This window comes from Pelodiscus sinensis, chromosome 2 (genome assembly GCF_052426305.1).
Source record: "Pelodiscus sinensis isolate ZL-2025 chromosome 2, ASM5242630v1, whole genome shotgun sequence".
Taxonomy (NCBI): Eukaryota; Metazoa; Chordata; order Testudines; family Trionychidae; genus Pelodiscus; species Pelodiscus sinensis.
In genome coordinates this window covers 259,339,520-259,354,999 of record NC_143053.1, presented here as the reverse complement: position 1 = coordinate 259,354,999, position 15,480 = coordinate 259,339,520, and the positions used below count along the sequence as shown (strand labels likewise).

Genomic DNA, 15,480 nt, shown 5'->3' with positions numbered 1-15,480 from the left:
CCAGAGCTCCTGGGACCCTGCCAACCTCATGGCAGCCCCTCCGCCCCACCGGAGCTCCTGGGGCCCCGCCAACCTCATGGCAGCCCAGCCGCCCTGCTGGAGCTCCTGGAAACCCAGCTTGCTACAGGCTCCACTGCCCCTTGAGCTGTGCTCCCTCCTCCCCTTCGCGCCGGTTTCACTGCCCCACTGGCTGCAGGCTCTTGTGCCCTCGGGCTCCGCTGCCCGCTGGTCTCACCGGGCACGCTCCTCTCCAAGCCGCCAGCCACCTCTGTTGCTGGGGCTTTCTAGTCCTGAAACATCCGTGATCCTTCCGGACCAGAGAGTCCCAAACCACAGAAATTCAACCTGTAGTACAAGGTGGGGCTCCTTGCGCTGCTGGGATAAGGGATGGGATGAGCCACTGGTCTGAGCTAGTGTGTCATTCCTGTGCTCCTAAAATGTCACCTTTTTGAGTCGTCACATACATGGTGGGACCTGAGACTGTGACAGTTGCCTGTCAGCAAAGATACGGGTGCAAGGGCGTTGTTGGGAAATGCTGACTCTCTGATGGTAACTACTGTAAAGAGAAGTGGATTTGTCTGCTCCCCCATTTGTTTCCTTCTCCCCTATAACAGGAGCTCCCCCAGTGGCAGCGTCTCCTCTGTGCTTCATTTACTTCCCCTTCTCTTCTTCCGCGCCTTGATTCCTACTCTCTCCCCTGAATAACCCATCTTATGCCATTAGCACATTTCACTGTGCCTGAAACCTGCCCCTTGTGCCAACCCTCGTTCTCTCCCCACTGGGCCACATCGTTAGGGCCGTGCCTGTGTTGGAACTGACAAGGCTTCTTGCCTCTGCGTGTGCAGAGCTCTGCTTGCAAAGTGTGTTGTTTTATCTGGTTTAAACAGACAGGCTGAGCTAATGGTTTGAACTCAGGACTGAGCAAATGGAACAGTGAAATGATAAACCCAGGTCTGACAACTCACTGAAGCTGCCTCCGTCACCCACTCGATGAAAGGTAGAGCGAGCAGAGGAAGTGAATCTGTACAGGGGGTGAAAAGCGCAGTGCAAATGCCAAGTGTCAGCCATAGAATGGGAAAGGCCCCAGAGGGTCAAGGATGTCTCCGGGAGCTAGTGCGGAATAATTCCCTTGCTAGTCCCTGCTCTGTTTCCCTCGGGAAGCCATGTGCCACTGCTTCACATAGCTGGATTTCAAAAAGAGAAGAGCCAAGTTTCATATGTGTAATGTGAACTTCTTGATTCATTTTGGTACTTCCCGTGCTTCTGGTGCTCATGTGTTTCTCTCCACTGTATTTGCAGACCCCCCTCCATCGCAGCAGCCACCGCCACCGACTGATGGGGTTACTCCACCACCCGCAGGAGCAACACCAGCCTCAGCAGCTCCCTAACTCCACCAGCAACAAGCAACTTCTAGATCTGATCCCAGAACCGCGATAGTGGTGACCAAAAATGGATTTCCTCAGTTTCCTTCTGTTCTTTTCAGGGGGATTGGTCTCCTGTCAGCCTGCCTGGACCTCCTCCCCCCCTCACAGACTTTATAGTCTGTCATTATTTGGCTGTACTCCTTTGGGCAGCACTTACACTGAACGCAGAGAGCAGTAATCACAGTACCTCTGTATGGCTGGCAGGAAGTCCTTCACACTTTCGTCTGTTTACCCTCTGGAGTGAGTGCTCTGCTCTGGTTTCCCTTGATCTCGGTGTTTCTGCCGTTGAATCTTTGGATTGTGTTTAGAGGCAGGGAGGGGCTTTGGGTTGAAGGTGATAATGAATATTAGTATGTGGTGGGTGGCATTTCCATCCTTGGTCTCTGAGGTGTAATATACTTGTAACGTGCAAGGCACCAAGATCAAACAGAGCAAACCAATGGCTTGAGCACATAAGGAGAGTGAAGGAGGAGTTCTCCTTCCACTGCTTTAGAGGGGAAGCTGCATTAATTCTGACCGTATTCATTACAAGTAGATAATCATTAAGGTCAATAGCTGAGCCCCCAGGCTGCCTTGCTAACTTATTAAAGAAAATATTGATCCTATGTGAATAGAGCCAGGAGTGAATCAGTTAGAATAAAATCACTCCATCTGAGCTTTATTGCTCCAGTTTATATTTTATTTTGGGTTTAGTTGGAAGGAGAAGTTTGTAGTTAAATCCTCTTCCTTCTGAGTAGTTTGGTGCAGTAGCCAACTGAGGAATAAAACAAATTTTAGTCCCTCTCTCTTTTTGGAGCTTATACTTTTTTCTTTTAAAATTGAACTTAAAAAAATATAGTAGATAACAATGAAGTGCTAGTGTATGGGATTGGGTTGGGATGGCTGGGGGTGTGAACGCCAGAACTACCTCTTGCAGACAGCCGGGGTGGGCAGAATTCAGTGAACGTGGTACTTTTTCTTTCTGGACTAGGATAGAAGAACACTCGCTCCTCCATTCATGCTTCTCTCTCCACTAGCGGAGCGTTATCATTCCATTCTTTGCAGGGCTGTGGGGGAACAGGCTTGGCAGTTGACTCTGAGCATGTTCTGTGATTAGGGGCAATTGAGAAGACCAATCCCATGCCATTAGTATGGGTTGAGTTTGGACTGCCAAATGCTGCTCCTAGCCTTTCATTAACGACTGCATGGTTCACATTCTCTGCATGATTCAGACCCTCTCCTTCCAGGGAGAGCTGTCTGACAAGCCTCCTCGCCAGGGGTGTTGCGTAGGATCCTTTGGGGGCGGATTTCCATGATCCGGGGTAGAAGGTGGGCTGTTGGTTTCAAAGCTTGACCGCAGTGATTTCACTAGTGGGCGGAGCGTGGGAGAGGTTGCCCAGAGGCTCTGCAACCCGCAGAGCTATTTCATAAAGCAAAACAAATGCAGACTTGCCTTGAAGAGCACTCAAGTGCTTGATGCCTTGAAACGTTAACGGTTGAACTTTCCAAGCCCTGAGAACGTGTTCACATGTGTGACATACCTATGGGGGGGCTGTCTGCACATCTGCTTCATGCTCATACCATTGTACTTGGCCTTGTGACTTCCGGTGTGTAGGAAGAACACTTTCCATTGTCAAGCTCTAAGAACCTACAGTGCCTAGCAGAGAGTCAGGGCTTCCCCTCCCTCCCTCCCTCCCACCTTTCATCTAAAAAAATCCATTCCAAATGTTACTGTTACCTGCAGGGTATTTGGAGCGAGCATGGAAATCCGGTTCAGGCCATGGTCCAGTTTAGAATAACCTCAGGTTGTTTTTAGTGTGATCAATTTCAAATTTAAAGGATCCAGATGGAGACTATTTTTTACTGTACTAGTGATGATCCTACAAAGTACCTGAATTCTTAACGCTGTTGTGTTTCTGTATAAATACGTGTGGCCACTTTTTCATCTGATCCTATGTACACAGCCACCCAATTTTGTGAAATAAAAAAACCTGGTCTTTTGTACAAAGCTGCTTTGCATATCTGTGGGGAGCTGAAGTAAATTCTGGTGCACAATATTCAGTGATGTAGATCTCCTGAAATCCATTTTAATTGGGTGTCAAATTGTTTTTAGATAATGCGTTGGCTACAGCTAAGTATTTACAAGTTAAGCTCATTACTCAGTTGAGATGAGGAGGCATCAAAGTAGTTCAGACAAGTAAGGGAGGGCTTTTTCCAATGCATCAGATGTATTTCTTTGTATTAATGAGCATTTTACATACCCGCGTAGTAGCTAAAGAAGAATTAATTGAAGCAGTGAAATTAAACCACACACCATGATCATTAGAGCAAGCCCAGGTCTGATTGGCAGGGTTTCCACGTTGTGTTGCCAGTTTGTTCACTGACTTACTAGGTGAACTTGGACAGGCCGCTCTTCTTCCAATTCCAGAGTAGATCTGATGGTCGTCTGCTTCATTTAACTGTTTCCCTTTCATGCCCACACTTTGTCCCTTCCTACAGAGCTTTCACGTTGTCAGGAAGATTCATCTTGTGGTTAAGTTGTGGGACTGGGGAGCATAAGATGGGTTCTCCTGCTAACATTGGCAAGTTAGGAAGAGAACCTAAGGACCTGGGCCAAGTCACTTAACTGACCTGCCACCGTTGCTTTTTCTGGAAAATAAGGATGCTGCCTGCCTCACTGCTGTCCCAAGTCTCACTGTCCAATGTGAGGCAGCTGCCACAGTGTGCCTGGCCCTTTGAGACCCTGTGATGGAAGATGCGATAGAAGTGAAAAGGCGGGTGGCTGCTACAGTGCTGAGTGTAGGAAAATATGTAGCAAGATTGGATAAAGAGAAGCAGAGTCTTGTCTGGACTGTGCTGAACTCAGTGGGAGCCATCTCAGGATCAGACCTCCGATGCCGATGGTACCACCCTGTTTCTGTCCCTTGGTAATACTTGGCCCCTCTGCTGTTACCCTTTGTAAAATGGAAGGGGATTCACATGCAGTTGGACTGGCTGGGATTGCTCAGAGTGAAGACACAAAAGAGGCCATGAGATGTACACAGTAAAGGCTGGTACAGAGATGATAAATTGACTATTTGCAACCTCATAGTACCAAAAACAACTGAATGGCAGCCCAGTGTAAAAACCTCTCAAGCCTTTTGCACACACAGCATAATTAACCTGTGGAACTCACTGCCACAAGAGCTCATTGAGTCCAAGAGTTAATTAGGCTAAATGAGACCCTCCATAGTTAAGATACAAAACAATTCACTGCCTGAAAGTGTTAGGAGGAAACTTCCTCTGCTGGTAGGTTACAAAATGGGTATTTTGTGCCGTCTCCTGAAGAATCTGGTACTGATTAGGGACTGGACTAGATGGACACACCAGTGTGATATAACTGGCCATGCAGGTTTCTCTGCTGCCCTCCTTTTAAAGAGGCTGAGTGATAGAAGAGTGAAGTTGGCTTATGAAACTATTTTACTCCTTCCCCGATCCCTGCCCATTGGAGTCAAAGAGCGGGTGGGGGCATAGACAGTGCTGTACACTCGGTCCCTTTACACTCCCCACAGCTGATTTAGGTTGGTGAGAAGTGCGACGTGGGCTCCTCCCCCTTCTAAACTGAAGCAGCCCTAAGATGCGGAGCATCAAAGCTCATTCACTGGACTAATAAAACCCTTGGATGTAACTATCCCATCACTGCACCACAAACAACCGGCTGCAGAATGGAGATCCGGGGCGTTCTCTGATCTGGGATTCAGAGGGAGTTGTGAATGGCTTGGCTCTACCAAACCCAGTCCCTGCCCAGCTCTCTAGGAACACTGTCGCTTATTGTCTGGGCCGTCGCCCTCCCAGCTGTGTGTGCCGCATGCATAGAAGTTTCCCTTTTCAGTGAGACCCCTGCGGGTCACAGTTCAGGGAGCCTTTTGAAAGGCTCTGCGAACCCTTGCTGCCAGCGAGATGGTGGAGAAGAGATCTCCCTGTCGCCCGGGCAATCCATTCACTGAGAGGCCACAGTGCTGACACCTCCGCACCCCTCCTGGGAAACATTTAGATAAATGGAGGAGCTGAGTTCTGCAGAGCTCCTGCGATTCCTCTCAAAATGGAGCCCGCATGCGCCAGACACTGGGGCCTTACCCGTGCTAGTGACAAAACCGTGCTAACTGCTGCACTCCTGAATCACCGTTGTCACTAGCAGGCTTCTAGCCGTTCCCCTGCTCCGAAGAGACAAGCCATGTGCGGCCATGCCTGTGCTTAACCATCACATGTAACATTCAGGCTTCTGTTGTAGTGCCCTGGGAAGTGGAATTGCCTAGTGCAGTGTTTCACACCCCGTGGTGGGGGTTCTCAAGAGAAGTCGGGGGGGTACGTCAACACAACTGAAATTTGGAGAAAACTGAATTTTTGTTTTCAGTTTTACAGCGCTTTATTATTTTTGTACGTTTTACCCCCCAAAATTAAAGCTTCTGTGACCCTTCTCCTACGAGTAAAGGGCTTTTACCAGTCTCAGGCCCAGATACCGACATGGGTAATTCCATTCTGCCTGCCTAAGCTTCCCTTGCAGTTTCATTGGACACAGCATTTTATTCACGCCTGGCCCGGAGCTGTTACATCTGCCATGTTGCACCTTGGACGTGGCTGCGTTTCAGCAGCAAAGGAATGTGTGTGCACAATGCCATCTCTGGGCTGTATCCGGTGAGCAAAAAGGCACGTATGAAATGTCAGCATTCTTTGACACCTGATCTTATTTACACTGAACATGTTAATCTAATTCCCCCTGGTGCGGGTGGGTCGCTCCCAGCATTGTGTTCATCTTGGCCAAAGAAACCAGATTGCTCGTTCCATTTTATATTGGTTTAGTCAGCTTCTCTCTGCAGTGGCTAGGCACTTGCCTGAGACCAGGGTTTGGTTTTCAGCAGTGCAGGGAAATGTGTGTGTGTGAGATTTGCATTCGGTTCAAGCAAACTTGAAGTGTTGGGTCTAAACGTTTTAATTGGACACGTTAGGCTGCGTCTACCATCCGAGAGCGCTAATAAGCAAGGTGCCATTGTAGTGGAAGTCCTGGAGGAAGAAGGGTTACCATCTCGGTGCCGCTGGGAATTCTCCAGCTCCTGGAGCGCTCCACTTCTCAGGAAGAGAGTCACGGCCGGGGGAGGGCAGAGGGACGGGCAGTCAAGAGTTAGAGTTATTGAGAGGACGGTAGGGGCAAATCTAGCAGACTCCTTGACTCTGGGTGGCATAGCGCCATCTTGTGAAGGTGCCTCATAGGAAATAGGTTGGAGAGAGATTTAAATTGAGTTTCAGCTGTCCTCACCATCGTACAATGTAATAAATGAGCTGATTTTGGCCCCTGCTGCTGCAGATGCTCCTATGAAAAGGGGCAGGGTGGGGCGGGGTTATGCCTGGTGCCCAGTATCTTAGGGGAAGGCGCACTGAGCTGCAAGCCATCAGAGCTTTCTTGTGCAAGAGAGCGTCCACATTGGCATGGATGCTCTTGCGCAAAAGCACATGCCAGTGTAGACGCTCTCTTCTGGAAGAGTTTTTGCAGAAGAATTCTTCCGCAAAGGAGTTTTTGCATGAGAATGCGCCAGTGTAGACGTAGCCTTAGTCTTCCCTTAGGGCGAGAGCAGATGCATCTGTGGGTAGAGCAGTGCTGCAGTCTGTGGATAAATAGGTAAGATCACTCTCCGACCCATCGCCGGAGGAAACGGCTTAGGAATCACCTAATTGGAATGGACATGAGCAAGCACTCGAAGAAGAGAAGGCGACTCACCTCGTAACTGTGGTTCTTCGAGATGTGTTGCTCATGTCCCTTCCAAATCCCTCCCACCTCCCCTCCGTTGGAGAATTTTGGAAAGAAGGAACTGAGGGGGTGGAGGGCCAGCAGGGGTATATATGCGCTGTTTATACGGGTGCCACTCCAGGGGGCTCCCTGCTGGCCCTAAGGGTACTGCTGAGGGGGAAAAAGCTCCGAGGTCCGTGCACGCGGCGCGCGCACACCTGATTGGAATGCACATGAGCAACACATCTGGAAGAACTGCAGTTACGAGGTGAGTCGCCTCCTCTTTCTGCCCTCGGGAGCTGGCCTTGGCCAGGACAGACGCGGACTGTTGTAAATAAATACCAGTTCCTCCCCTCTCCGGCTAGCGTTGGTTGGTTCCTGGTAGGCAGCTGTGCTGGTCAAGTGCTTTCGCAGGCGAGAACCTTCCCATGAGAGGCGAGGGGCTGGGCTTGCCTCCTCCTTGGGGTGACCCCCCCAGGGGCTGCTAGCTGGGGATCCTTACAGGACGGGCAGTATGTCCTTGGGACCCCTGGTGAGGGAGGGATCCCGCCCCCGGGAACTTCTCCCAGGGTGTAAATCTCATCTGCATCACCTGGCCGGCCAACCGGCCGCTCTCCTCCTGCTGTGTCTCCCCCGTCCTTTGTTCTGCCTGCACAGGGGAGCCAGCTGCGCGGACTCGTGCAGAGGCCTGTGGTGTGGGCAGCCCGGTCTTCAGCAGGGCTCCTTTCGGTCTATTTACCTGACCACCTCTGCCCCTGCCTGTGGGGAGGGACATGCTGGAGTATGTAGGAAGAGGACATAGCAGGGAGGCTTGTGATGGGCCTCTTTTCCTGCTGCAGGTTGAACCTCCCTAGTCTGGCAGCATCCGTGGTCCAGCATGATGTGAGTGAGCCACGTGTCCACTTATTATGGGTGTGGCCAAATTTCCCACGGTCCCATACAGTTTCTTTACAGCCGCCAGTCCTGGTTCTCAGGGTTCCGTGCTGTTACTTGGCTCTAATTTACCCCTCAATGTCTTCTCCGAGCCCAGCCAGCCGTGGAAGTGCTGGTCATGCGGCTGAGCACAAGCGTGGGTTTTATGCTGTCGCTACTTATGACCTTGCCCCCATTTGTAAAAGTGTGTAACACTCACGCCGTGTAATGCAGAGAGCTGACCAGCCTTGGCTGGGAGCAGACTTTTGTAGGGTGTCTCAGTTCAATGCCACATTGTTTCGTACAGTCACCTCAGCAAAATGAAAATTAAGAGACCCAAATGCTACAACATTGGTCTCCTAGGGTCTGGCAAATTCTCTGATTTGGCACAGTCAGGTCCCAAGGGTGCCAGACTAGAGAGGTTCAACCTGTTCTGGATGCCAGACTAGAGAGGTTCCGGACTAGAGAGGTTCCACCTGTTCTGGGTGCCAGACTAGAGAGGTTCCAGACTAGAGAGGTTCAACCTGTTCTGGATGCCAGACTACAGAGAGGTTCTAGACTAGAAAGGTTCAACCTGTTCTGGTTGCCAGACTAGAGAGGTTCAACCTGTTCTGGGTGCCAGACTAGAGAGGTTCAATCATTCTGGGTGCCAGACTAGAGAGGTTCCAGACTAGAGAGGTTCAACCTGTTCTGGATTTATTCTAAGAGATCTCAGCTGCTCCTCTTCTGAGTTAATGCTCCCCCAGACTCTCATCCCCAGACCCCCGCTGAAGCCCTCTGTGTGTGCCGTGTGTTCTACCTGGGGGATGTTGCAGCAGCCATTGGACCCATGGACTTCCCCATGGGCAGGGGCCCCCCATTTCTATTTGCTGTCCCGTCCCTACAGCTCTAGGAATCCCCTGGTCTGGGCTCTGTGCTAACCCTCAGCCCTGGGTGGGGGCAGGAAGAGCCTGCCTGGCCCGTGTCCCTGTGCCGACAGGAGATGCTCAGAGAGGAGGCAGCCAGCAGGGGCGGGCACTTCCTGGCATGGGGGAAGGGGGCTCTATGCGGAAAATCAGACAGCGGGGCTCCCACCCACACAGGAAGGGTGGGGAGCCCTGCTGGGATGGCAGAGGAGGTGGCTGTGTGTCCCCAGGCTGCTCCGGGATACTGACCTGAGGTGCTCTGCACTCCTGCTCTCCAGGTGGCCAGGGGGCTGACGACACGGAACGAAGCTAGGATGTGGCCGGCCTCTCCCTTTGAGTGGGCTGGAATCAGGCGGGGGCGGTGACTCTCTGGCACTCTGTCCCTTTAAGAAGGGGCAAGTTCTCTAGTGCTGCGGGGATGGGCGCTAACATAACCCCGCGGGAGTGTGGGATCAGTGATTCCCGCAGCGAGAGGCAGTGGGCGCGGGAGGGGAATGAAGAATGCGGAGGGGGGGCACAGAATGGGTGGGGGGTCCCCGGGAGACACCAGGGGGCTGGGAACCGGGAAGAGAGACAGCGAGAGCCCTGGGACAGGAACAGAGATGAGTGAATGCAGCAAACGCTGGGAAAGATCCCCCCTCCCCCTTGCTCCAGCAGGCCCCTGGCGCTTTGTGGGCAAAGCTCCGAGAAGCTGCTGATGTGGCTGGTTTGGGATGCGGGCGTCCGGGCTGATGCTTCCTGCAGCCGCAGATCGTTCAACGTGCTGGTGAATAGGAGGCGAGACAGTTCTGGACTCGCTGCCTGGCTCCTCCGCGACGTCGCTTGCCAGCGGGGGTGTCTCTGTAGCGCGCTGCATGACAGCAGGGGAGGGCGTTGCTCTGCAGCGAGCCAGGTTCTGCCCGAGGCTGGCGGATGCGGGATGCCGGGGAGCACGGGGTATGGTCTCGGGGAGTTCTGATCCTGGCACCGAGTCAGCCTCTGGGCCCCAGCTCCGTGGTAGCGCCGGCTGGTAGCAACGGCCTTGGTTCAACAGCTGGTGAGCGGTGACCCTGGTTCATCCCGCTCTCCCCTGCTGACCCTTGCCTTGAAGTGCAGCTGCCAGGTTTTTAGGCTGCTCGGGTGCCTGGCCCCTGTGTTCGGGCACTGCCGAGATGCACAAAACTCCTGGGAGGAAGCTGCCAGACCCTGCAGGCCCAAGCTCAGTGCCTGTGTTTTTGCAGCAAAAGTTCCAGAGAGACCCGTGTTCCCGCCTCAGAGTCTGTGCACTTGTGGGGCTGGGCCCCTCTCACTGTGTGCCTGTACAGCCCCTAGCGCTGGGAGGACCCACGTGTGACGGGGCGCTACTGTACTACACACGTCAATCACACCAGCAAGGAACCTGGAAATCACTGCGCGCTGCAGGATTTCAACATGCCACGAAGTGCACCGGGTGCTTCCAAACCAGCTGCCGGCGGGCAGCCCAGCCCCCAAAGCGCTGCCCATCCAGATGCCAGCGAGCGTCCGAGGGGGGGAGGGCCCGAGTCTCCAGCACCAGGACCCTGCGGTTACTCAGCGTGGGCACCTGTCCTGCTGCTTCAGTTCTCAGGGAGGTTTTATCCCGACACTAGAGCCCCGGTGTCCAGCCAGTTCTGAAGCGCTCACCATGAGAGTGGCTACTGCTGCCGCGAACTAGCCACGCTCCACCGGCCAACCAGCCACCTGTGGCTAGGGCGCTGGGCACCACGGCACTGGAAACAAGGGCCGAATGACCGTCCTTGGCTGGCGAATGGGCAGGGCTGCCACCCGTCCAGGTTTGGGCTTTGTCCAAGTGTCCCGTAGGGTCTGTTCAACAGGACTTTCCGGTCAAACACCAGGCTCCTGGTCACCTGCACAGCCCCCGACCCCAAAGCCCCGTTCCCGCGGCGCTGGAGCGTCTAACCCAGCCCGGCCCCTGCTCACCTGCGGCTTCTTCCCCCCTGCAGGCGGCTCCTGGAGAGGATCCAGCAAGCGACAGGAGAGAGGGGGGGAAGAGGAGGGCATAACTAGGGTGGAATCCGGGGGGGGGGAGAGGTGGAGGAAGGGGCGGAGCCTGGGGGGGGTCTCGTTACCAGCAAGGAGACACGTGGCGGCCCTAGCTCAGGTGGGCCTTGTGGGAGAGGCAGGTGTGCTGCTCCTCGCGCCCGTCCAGCAGCGTCGCCACGCTCGCATTCAGCACCTGAGCTGTGGCTGGGCACGAGGGCCGAGCCAGGACCCAGGTCAGTGCCCCTGTCACGTTACTGGATTTTGAGGGGAGCAGCCAGATCACTGCTGCACCCATGGGGAGTGTTGGCCCCAAAAGTGGCGCAAAGGGGGCTATGTGGGGTGTCCAATAGAAGCCTACTTTCTTCTGATTCCATATACGCTATTCATGGGATTGTGTAATGTCGCTATGTGAAGTTATAATCCTGTATTTTGTGCGAATACCAAATGTTTCTCTATATGTGGTTGAACTATGGGCAAAGCAGCTCAGCCTATGGATATGCTAACGAGCAAAGCTCTGGAACAACAGCCCTGGATAGGCCAAGGACACACCTCAAGAGTGGTGACTCATACCTAGGGGCTACCAGCAGGGAACACAGGGATAGGCCACGGGCCAGGTGACCTGCTGCAGCCAAGAAGAGACCAGGAAGAAGGGATAAATAGGCCATGTGGCTGACTCCATCTTGGTTCTCAGCTCAGCACTTCATCCCAGAGGCAGCAGTGCAGGGATCGAAGAGCCAGGAAGACCTGTGGAACCATCCTGATCCTAGGATGCGCAACAAGGACTTTTAAGTCAGCAGCTGTAACATCTCTGCTAGAGCCTGCATCGAGAACTGGGAGATTCGATGCATGTAACGTACTATCCTTTAACAACCTTATTCTCATGCTTTTCTTTCTTGTGGTAATAAACCTTTAGATGTTAGATGCTAAAGGATTGGCTCAGCCTGATTTGTGGGTAAGGTCCAGAGGGTAAATTGACCAGGGATCTGTGGCTGGTTTCTTGGAACCGGACAGAACTTGTTCGGGGTTGGTGGGGTTGGGTGCTAGGACCCCCACCTGTGTATAAGGCCCGGGGCCATCGGGGGCATGGATATTGCTGGGGTGTCGGAGGGGTTTTGCTCGTGAGGCTTCAGGCAGGCAGCTGAAGCGCCCTGTGGGACTGGTTTGTGGCCTGTTTAGAGAGGTCACAGTCTGGGGGCTGTAAGGAGCCCTGAAGTTGAGCAATTCGCCCTGAGCGGACGCCCTCAGCTGTGCCCAGACACGGCTCGGTCCATCACAGTCCCCCAGCCGGGTAACCAGAGAGACTCCCATCCGCCCACCTTCCTTGGGAGCAGCTGGCCTGGGCCGCTCCAGGGCGCTGGATTAGATGGGCTGCGAGTCTGAGCCAGCCCCCAAAGAGCCCCAATCTCTACAGGGGGGACAACCAAGCGGGGGGAAGCTCCTCCCTCCCCCACGTTGTCTGGCCTGACGCATCGGAGCGCAGGAATGGCTGCGTCTCCGAGGGATGGTGCAGGTGCCCGGGGAGGGTGGTCCGGGCTGGGCTGGCAGGGGGCTCTGGGCTGAATCAAGCAAGATTCTTTCCCAGGCAGCCAGCGCCAGCAGCGGCGTTCTCCACCTCGAGCCCCGCGGCCCCCCACTCCCGCGAGCAGGGGCGCAAGACTGAGAGGCCCGGCCGAGCTGCCTCTCGGTTGGTCCCCTTGGAAACGGCTCTCAGACGTGCCTGCGAGCCCGGAGTCTGGGCGCATTCATCCCGCCGCGGCGGAAGCGCCGGGAATGTTAAGCAGGTGCAGCCCATTCAGGCTCCTTTTGAGAACCGGTATCAAAGCAGACAGAGCCGGGCTTGTTCGCAGCGAGCGCTGTGTGACAGCAGCCCCCGGGGGGACGTGGCCTGTGCATGGCCGCGGGCGCTCAGACGAGTCCGGCCGGCTCAGCCGCTCTGTCGGGCCAAGCACGGGGCTGGGGTCTGCCCAAGAGAGAGCTTTGGAGGGCCCGGAGTCCTGCCCCTCGAGGCTTCCAGTCCCATCCGGCAAATGAACCCCACCCCCTTGAATTCTCTGCTGCCCCCGGAGAAATGCAGCCCGGGGGGCACCATGATGGGCCGTGCCTGGCGTGGATCGGCCCGTGGGCTCTCGGCTCCCACGGAGCTGCAGCCAACGACGCTGTCCATGCAGCAGTGAGGGGCAGCTGCTTTTGAGGCCTTGGCAGCGGGAGCTGACGCCTGCTACCTCTGGGAGCTGGGTTCAAACCCGGCCCAGCTCGCAGGAGGCCGAGCGGGGCTCGTGTCCTCTGTGGGCTGCGCTGGCCCATGAGAAATGAACGCGCTGGCTCTCCGCCTGACACCCAATGCCGGGGTGTGGTTACCCCTCAGGGCACTGTCCCCGCGATGGGTATTCACGGGGCCTCTTGCTGGTGGCCACGGCTGAAGAAACCAGGCTTGTCCCTGGTTCCCACCGTGGCAAGGTGCTGGCGCGGGGCGGAGGGAGCTTGCCCTGCCGTCACCGTGCCAAGCTTGTTCTGTGATCGGTGACTTCTACCTGCAGTCCCTCCTCACAGCTCCAGCCAGGGAGAGGCGGACACGTGCGAGGGGGGTTATGGGGAAGCTGCCGAGCTCTCTGAACCAGCCTGTTAGGAGGCCAAGGCGGTACCCAGGGAGCCGCTCTGCAAACACAAAGCCAGGAGAGAACTGGGGCTCCGCGTCACCCCAGGGGTGCAATGCTTGGGAGTCAGTAGCCGGGCCCCACTCCTCCTTCTGACGGAGCCAAGGCCCCAGTGTGGCTGGTGAGGCCCCTTCTGGACACGATGGGACCTGTCCAAATGCCAACTCAGGAATCATAGAACACTACAACCGGGAGGGACCTCGAGAGGTCATCGAGTCCAGTCCCCTGCCCTCACGGCAGGACCAAGTACTGTCTAGATTGTCCCTGGCAGGTGTCTGTCCAACCTGCTCGTAAATATCTCCAGAGATGGGGATTCCACAACCTCCCTAGGCAATTTATTCCAGTGTTTGACCACCCTGACAGGAACTTTTTCCTAATGTCCAACCTAAACCTCCCTTGCTGCAGTTTAAGCCCATTGCTTCTTGTTCTATCCTCAGAGGCCAAAGAGAACAATTTTTCTCCCTCCTCCTTGTGACACCCTTTTAGACACCTGAAAACTGCTCTCATGTCCCCTCTCGGTCTTCTCTTTTCCAAACTAAACAAGCCCAGTTCTTTCAATCTTCCCTCACTGCTCATGTTTTCTAGACCTTTCATCATTCTTGTTGCTCTTCTCTGGACCCTCTCCAATTTCTCCACATCTTTCTTGAAACGAGGTGCCCAGGACTGGACACAACACTCCAACTGAGGCCTAACCAGCGCAGAGTAGAGCGGAAGAACGACTTCTCGTGTCTTGCTCACAACACTCCAGAAACGTGTTTGCTTTTTTTGCAACAGTGTCACATTGTTGAGTCGTATTCAGCTTGTGGTCCACTATAACTCCTAGATCCCTTTCTGCCGTACTCCTTCCCAGACCGTCGCTTCCCATTCTGTATGTGAGAGACGGATTGCTCCTAGGGTTGCCAGGTGTTCGGTATTTGCGCCTGCTGTCTGGTAAAAAAATGGAGAAAATACTAGACATATAAAATGTCTGGTATTTTCTGCTTTTCCATCCCGGCGCCTGAAGGAGACGCGGTGGGGGTGGGGGGAGCGGCCCTCAAAGGGGCCATGACTGGAATTTTTTTTTCTTGCTCATCTAAAATTTCCCCAGGGTCTTTCTTTTGCTCAACAAAATGTTCCCGGTGCTTTTTTTTGGAGGGGACGTTCGGCAACCCTGATTGCCCGAGGCCTGTGTTTGGGGAGCTCCAGCCCTGCCCACGGGACAGTGAGCGCCTGGGGCATCGATGGGCCAGGGCGCCGTTACCGTGGCAGCCAGAGAAGTGGGCTCAGCGGAACCTGTGTGGGCCGAAGCCTGTGTGATTTACACCTTCTGGGCCCCCTCCAGTCCCTCCCCAACGGTGCATCTTCCGCATCTCCCCTCCCTCCCCAGCCTGAATGGGCTGCACGCGGGTGTAACGAGGCCAGGAGAGAGTCCCCACAGGCAAAGCTGCTCGCAGCCCCCCCACTCCGTGTAGAAGCCCCCCAGCTTGGGTCAATGCTCCCCCACTTTGTGTCTCCTGGGGGGGGGCTCTGCCCTGTGGGCAAGAGAGGGGATGGGTGCGTGGGCGTTGACTCCCACCTCCTCTAGACTGGGCCCAAGGAGTTCGGCCCAGCAGGCCCTGGGGGCTGGAGAAATGGGGGTACAATGCAGCAGGGACCAGTGTGGTCAGGGGGCAGCCACCCAACCCCTCCAAGCACAGAGCGCCTCTGGGGGAGAGGTGGGCACCGAGGGCTCTCCCTTGCCCCCCCCCCCCCGCCCACTGTGCACACTCACCCGGGGGAGGCGTTCAGGCCTTAGCCTGTACCCAGCTAGGGAGCGGGGCTGGCAGGAGCGACCTACAGGCTGCAGCGGGAGGCGGGTGCCCCGA

At 54.9% G+C, this 15,480-nt stretch overlaps 1 protein-coding gene across 4 annotated transcripts in view; it reads left to right on the top strand.

The window, feature by feature from the left end:
• Window positions 1-3,103, top strand: part of SMARCC1 (SWI/SNF related BAF chromatin remodeling complex subunit C1) — a 139,479-nt gene extending 136,376 nt beyond the window's left edge. For all 4 annotated transcript variants that reach the window (XM_075923022.2, XM_075923023.2, XM_075923024.2 and 1 more), the window contains one exon: window positions 1,300-3,103. In XM_075923022.2, the coding sequence (XP_075779137.2) occupies window positions 1,300-1,388 (89 nt within the window). In that variant the 3' untranslated portion in view covers window positions 1,389-3,103. The remainder of the gene's footprint in view (window positions 1-1,299) is intronic.
• Window positions 3,104-15,480: the final 12,377 nt, after the last annotated feature.